Genomic DNA, 7,287 nt, shown 5'->3' with positions numbered 1-7,287 from the left:
GTGTATCTGAATCAGGCGAGAATAATTTCCGTTTTTTTTTCCTACGCGATATTTTATTTTCACCGGTATAACCGGCATATCCCCGGTCAATTTTGGAGTTCAGATGGCCAATTGGAGTATGATCTTGCAGTGGTGACATTTCTTTTGCGACTATAGGCTTTAATGCATGAATGATACGACAAGCGTAATTGCCCAAGTATGTGCAGACGAAAGATATATATTATAGAAAAATTTGACTTGAAATTATGTTTCTTCTTAAATAATTAAATAATTGGTTTATGAGTAAATGAATGTTTTGAAAGCGTTTGCTATATGCAGGAAATAATCAATATGGATTTTTTTTATAAAACCAACATAATACATGCACTGTTTCGAGGATTAGGAATAATTATGAAACAGAACTCACTTGACAATTTTATTAGGCTCGAGACCACAGCTGGCAGCAACTATAACTTTCGGTTCTGCGTGGCTTATTCGCGTTGCGAGTTCCTTAGAGGCGAATCCTAAATGAGAAAATAACAAACACCTATAATTATACTTTAATCTTCACTAGCATATCGCTATTATGTAAAGAATTTTATTTCTAAAAAAATGTCATCATCTATTCTAATATAATTTTAATAATTTATTATACTTATTACAATTGCTACAATTGCTCATTTCACCGATTATATATTTTATATATTTTATTTTTTTATTTTTTATATAGTATTAGATTCGATTATATAATTAACATTAACGATATGTGAAAATTATTAATTATAAATAAATGTTATTATTACTTTGTATTCTTAGAACTATAGAAGCAATTAGTTATATATATTAACGATGATACTAAAAATACTGATTTTTATATATCAATTAAGAGACATGTTTTGAACAAGTGCTGTGCGATATTCCATTCTTTTTCAAAATTGAAATCATACTTTTAACTCCGTTCTAGGAATGTATTCTGCTTATTTAAATAGCAAGGACATAGAGAATGTCGCCACTGACGAACTACTTCCTCATTTAACATTGTTTACAACATCAAGAGCGATATCGTCTTCATAAGTAGCAAATCCAAGCTCATCTTGCTACATATTTCACCAGCTAAGAAATCTTAATTACACCAAGCGTTAATTACATTATAGGTTCCACGGTTAGGTCATGTAAAACTCACCACCGAATACGACGGAATGGACGGCGCCGAGTCTCGACGTAGCTAATATCGTCATTACAGTCTCGGGTATGAGAGGCATGTAAATGAGGACGCGGTCGCCTTTCTTCACTCCGAGTTTGCTAAGAGCACCGGCCAGTCGCGACGTACCATCGAGAAGCTCAGCGTAAGTCACTTTTCGCGTAAGAGAGAGCATCGGGCTGTCATAGATGAGAGCTGCCTTGGAGCCGAGACCCGCTGCCACGTGCCGATCCACGGCATTGTGGCAGGTGTTTGTCTCGCCGCCGACGTACCTAAGTGTTTGGAAAGCTCGTTAGAAAATGTTTTTCTCCTTCGCTTTCGAACGTGAAATTAGTCAAAGTGCTTCAGTCAAAAATTTTGTAAATTTTAACGTATACGTTTGTCATTATTCACGCCGAATCGCATAACGCATTCAATGGAAAAATAGTATGAATATCTTTAAATCTTATGTTAATATCTCGTATATCTGAATAAATTTTAAATATAAAAAAAAACAAATCTTATATCATTTTTAAGGTCTGTAAACTTATTTGAATGATAATTAATTTTATTTTTCTAATATGACATTAAGTTAAATACGGACACAACTGCTATATTCTCTCTCTCTCTCTCTCTCTCTTTCTTTCTCTATCTGTATTTAATTTGACATGCAATATTCAAGTTATCCTTAGAGTATATAATTAAAAGCCAAATATATACAATCATAGGCTGTGGTTATTTATATTTATATATTTATAAGGAAACTTCATGTTTTCAATTAAAAAATTATTCACCATTTTGTAAACGGTTCGTTGGAATTATCCAAAACTTTGTCCCATGGTTTACTCCAATCGACGCATTGCCCTATTTCTGCCCAAAATTTTTCAGGGTTTTCTATTGATTGCCTAAATGCTTCTTCATAAAATGAACTTCTATAATTGTTTTGATTGAAATTATAATCTGTAAAAAAATCATATTCACTTTATTATAATAATATACTTATAATAATTATTTGATGAAATTACATATTAGCAAACAAAATATTAATTCATATAATTTCATTTTGTACCAAAACAATGAATTATCGTATATTATTTACTCGTCGTGATTGGGGGGAGAGAGTGAATCCCTTTTATTAATGTTGAAATTCATACTTATTACGATAAAGTAATATAATTCATATTAAAATAATTTGTAAAATAAATATTTAAGAGTATTAAGATCTCTCCATTAGGATAATTATTGTTATGTGTAAAATTTAAAAATCTAAATAAAAATATTAATAATTAATTAGCTGTTACATAACAATAAATTTTTCGTTTATATAAATATTTTATAAACTAAATAAAACTTGTATAACCATTTATTGATTGGAAACTCTCGTTCAATAAAATAACTGCAGTGAATGCATGTCTTTACAAAAAAAGTATTATTTAGTTTGTTATATTTTTTTAATGTCAGTACTACGCTAATTCACTCTGTATCGGAAATTGGAAAATAAATGTTATAATTGCTAATTTATACGAATTCATAATTAGCGCTCGGACTATCAAAGAAATGAGAGTTTAAAAATTCGTGAGCATTGTGAGGAGTTCATTAGCTTCGGTCAAATGCAGACTTCGGAAATTGCAAAGTCATTGGTGATATTCATTAATTCGAAGCAAAGCACAATTCAGTAAAAAAGAATTCTTAAGTTTACTTTAGTTTACGTTTTAAATTAAATTGTAAATCTTTAAACTATACAGATAATTTATAATTAGATCATATTTAAATATATAATGGAATTTCAATTGTATAAATATACACATAGGAGTTTATGCGTTTCAAACATCAGAAGTTGAAATAATGTATACTTATTAATTTTGTAAATCTTAGTTGAAATGTATAATTACATATGAACTGAACATTCTTAATGGAATGAATATGTTTAAATGAATTATGTATTGCATTCATTAATTTTGTCTGATTCTGTACAGTGAATTGTTTATATAATCTAATTAAAAGCGTAGAATTTTTGTTATTTATTATTAATTTTGAACCCTGAGTTCACTATAAAAATATTATATTATACGAAAGTAAGTACAAACGATAATTAACTTTTAACATCATTGTCACTTCTCAGCAAGCAAGTTTTATTAATTTCTTTCATATTATTAATTCATTTTACAACCTTAATATTTCAATGAATAATTATAATGTATAATATACACGAATCTACTATTTAATATTTTTTACTTACTCTTTAATAATACTATTTGTAAATACATTCAATTTGAAATATCTATTTCAATTATACATTGTCTTTGAATAATAGATAATATACATTATTTTAAACAACAAAAATTATGTAAAAAGTTAATACGAAAGGTAAGATTTATACGTAAGTACGTAGAAAGTTCCAAAATTAAATAGAATCTGTCACAATTTGCTGAAATGTATTGCTTTATGAAAAAAAAATTATTTATAAATTCATTATAGTCCTCTTTTCCAACTAGAACGGACTATTATCAGAAGTATATACTTTTCTCTGTATTCTATCGTACGTCGAATATTTTTTTTTGTTATAATTATAAATTTTATATCTTAATTAAATAGATATAAAATAGATAATTAAATTCCTTGTTGAATATCATAATTAGTTCTGCTTGTTTCCATTATGTCTTTCAATTTCTTTTGATACTACTTTGCTCATTTTATAATATCTCTGTAACTGGCATACTGCTTTTCAAATATTTTCTTTATTACAATAGTACGTAAATTTTCTTAATTAGATTTAAAGTCAGTTTGTTTCTTTATATATATACATACACATACTTTTTTCACATTAACTTCAAAACGAATAAATATCTAAATAAGAAGAAAGAATATATTTATTCATGATATTGATTATATAATTTTCTACGTTACATTGCAATCATTTTGAAATATGTAATGCTACTAAAATGTTGATTCTATTTTGTTTATCAATATATATTAAAATACGCATTTTTAAGAAATGAACTGAGTTGCATTCGAGTATTAATATTTTATTCACTGTGATTTTTGACAATCCACAAATAAGTATTTGCATAATGTACGCAATATTCTCAGTATCTTAATTACTGTGCTCATAAGTTTTGTATATTTTTATTATTATAGGGCTTCATTTATTCGCATATACTTTTATTTTATCGATTGAATTCTAAATAACTACAATACATTTTCAATCGTATTATAATAAATGTATTTATAATAAAATTTTAATTCTGTCGAAATAGCGGCTTAATACTATGGTGCCCCGAATGTTTTTGCTCAGCTCACCGCCTTCGTCACTCCTTGCCCTTGGTTTTGATCTCGTAACTTTTTCTACATTTTCCGACCTGGGCTCGAGAAAGTCCGGCTGCACCTGGTTCAGCATCCTCTTGGCTATACGAACGATCGAGAAAAAATCGTGTCACAACATCCACGGAGTGTTGTCCGGACGCGTTACAACGTTCCGTGCTTGCAAAGCGATTGATGTTTCGCGAGAGACTGGACAGAAACGTCACAATTGGCAACGACCGAATGCGCGAAGGTCAATGATTAATGGCATGAAAAACGGGGATGACAATACGAGTAGAGGTAAATCAGGTAATTATGCAGCACATAACTTTTCATTGAATTAGGAAGGGAGATTGGGAGCACGCGGACAAGCGAATAAGTTGCCTGGAAAGTAAGGTACATGAGGTTCATGCCAATAATGGAGACGAGAAAAGAGAGTACCGATGGCGCTGTGGTGATATTTCAATAATTAGAACAGTAGTTAGTTTAAAATTTTAGTCTAAAAGTTAAAAATTAGAGGAATAAGATTAAGAGGGAATCCTGTCCGGTAAAAGTTTTGAATAGCAGTAGTATTAAAACCGCAAGGTGTTTCCTACGTATAATAGGTAATAAATTGGAGAAATTTGAATCCTGTCCAGCGAAGTTTTTGAATTTGAGAATATTCGAAGAAGCAAAGGTGAGATGTCTAACTTCTAATTATATACATATATAATTAAGAGAGTATTTTAGCTATACCGAAGAATAATCAGTCTATTATATGCAAACCACCGAGAAGTTTGATTGCACACGCATAACACGCGATCCATATTTAGTGGAGATTACAATAGGCACCAACTTTATAATAATATCACAATTCTACAGGTAGTAGGGATCTCAGGTGGTATAACAGCTCGATCATCATGGATTATATTTATTTATTATTAATTAATATAAATATTATTAATAAACGTTACTCTAAAATAAAATAATTTTCAAGACAAATATTAATTACGAACTAAAGTAATTGCATACATTTTCATCAATTAGTGGAAACATGAATAACCATTTGTCATAATTTATTACAATGTATATGATGTGTTATTTGCAAGTGTATACCAGAATTTAAATCTAATATTAAGAGAATTTTTTCTACTTTATACTTCGTATTATTAGATGAATGAATATTCAAGTATAAAATTAATTTTATTTCTGTGCATTGTTGAAAGTAAACTTACGGACTAATAGATTGTCCGTAAATTTTTTACAAACTTCAGTGTCTTAAAAAAATATTACAAAAATTACACTCGTGAAATAAAAATATTATCTTCATCATTTTAAATTTCAGATTTTTATATATTTTTACAATTTTTCATTAATGTGCTAAACTATAACAGATTTCATCAATACATAATAGTTATATTATTTTCATAGTATAGATATTAATAAAATAATATACTTTACATAAATATTTACAGATAAAAAACAAATTTATTTTCTGAAAACTAAAAATGAATATGAAAAATTATTATATTTAAAATACTTGCATTTTTTATTAGATGCAAATTGGAATTTTTGATGATCATTAAAAATGACTTAACTTCTATGCTGCTAATCAACTGCTGATAATAAAATTAATGTTTTAATAGTTTTGATACAATAATGGAATTATTTAAATGCATTACATTACATCTAAAATATTTAATTTCTTGATTATATTCTTTTCAAAAAAATTCTTTTGTGCTACATTTAACTTATTTTTTACTTTAATTTTCTTTCGATTATTTATCTAAAAGATGAACTAGTTTAATATTATCACTTACAATAACAATAATTGACATTGTCTTTTTTAAACATTAGAAAATTTTTAAGTATTCGATTCGCTAGTTCTTATAATTATTTGTTTGACTTCAAATACAGAATTAAAATTGATTTATATTTAGATAAAAATATTTACATGAAAAATTAAATTTATTATAATTATACGATATGCACTATAAAAATGTATGGCAATATTACAAATATGACTGTATATTTTATGACCATATTTGTGCGAAATTAATGTAATACAATAATAAATTAGTCACCAATAAGTATATTTTAGTGCCAATTTGTGTTTATGAAAATTATAGTAACAAAATATACTAAAGCTTTTAATTTTGATTAAAAAATTGTTTATAATCCACAAACTAGTGATTCGGAAAACCTTCTTTAATTGTTGCAAATAAATATATTTATATTAATTAATCTAAAATTATAATGAATAACGAAATCGTGACAATAATTAAAATATTAACGGTATTTATTTATTTTTAAAACAACTGCTATTATTAATTATTAAAGGAATGAATATATATTTATTCTTATATAAGACAGATATAACTAATAACAAAATTTAATTATTATATATTGCTATGTTGATTTAATGAATTTAAATTTACTATAAATTTTAATATCTCTGATTAACAATTAATTATATCTAGCATCTATTATTTCATTGATTATTGAACTTTTCTAAATGTTATTATTCATAAAACTTGTTAATACTTAGTATATGCTTAAAAATTAAATTACAACATTCCACTAAACTTAATAATAAATAAGTACATCATATAAGGTTCACGTTGAAAAATTTGAAAGAAAAATCTTTGAGTCTAGAAAGATGAGAACAAAAATATAAAATTAAATTGGCTCGAATAAACTGGGTTACAACTTGATATAGTACAAAATAGGAAAAAATAACGTTCTTGTATTAATAATGAACTTTAAGAGTTTATATCATTCATAAAATTTTAAATTGTTTAAATTTAAATTGAAAGGCTAATATAAAAATAATATCCATTGCATAAATA

At 26.6% G+C, this 7,287-nt stretch overlaps 1 protein-coding gene across 1 annotated transcript in view; it reads right to left on the bottom strand.

The window, feature by feature from the left end:
* LOC105362301 (acyl-CoA synthetase short-chain family member 3, mitochondrial) overlaps nt 1–4,702 on the bottom strand; it is a 10,733-nt gene extending 6,031 nt beyond the window's left edge. Inside the window, 4 exon segments of the mRNA XM_011499715.1 lie at nt 365–503; nt 1,163–1,452; nt 1,954–2,119; nt 4,460–4,702. Of these exon segments, the coding sequence (XP_011498017.1) occupies nt 365–503; nt 1,163–1,452; nt 1,954–2,119; nt 4,460–4,556 (692 nt within the window). The 5' untranslated portion in view covers nt 4,557–4,702.
* Nucleotides 4,703–7,287: the final 2,585 nt, after the last annotated feature.

This window comes from Ceratosolen solmsi, unplaced genomic scaffold, assembly GCF_000503995.2.
Source record: "Ceratosolen solmsi marchali unplaced genomic scaffold, CerSol_1.0 scaffold10, whole genome shotgun sequence".
NCBI classification, from domain to species: domain Eukaryota; kingdom Metazoa; phylum Arthropoda; class Insecta; order Hymenoptera; family Agaonidae; genus Ceratosolen; species Ceratosolen solmsi.
This window is presented reverse-complemented; position numbering and strand designations above follow the sequence as displayed.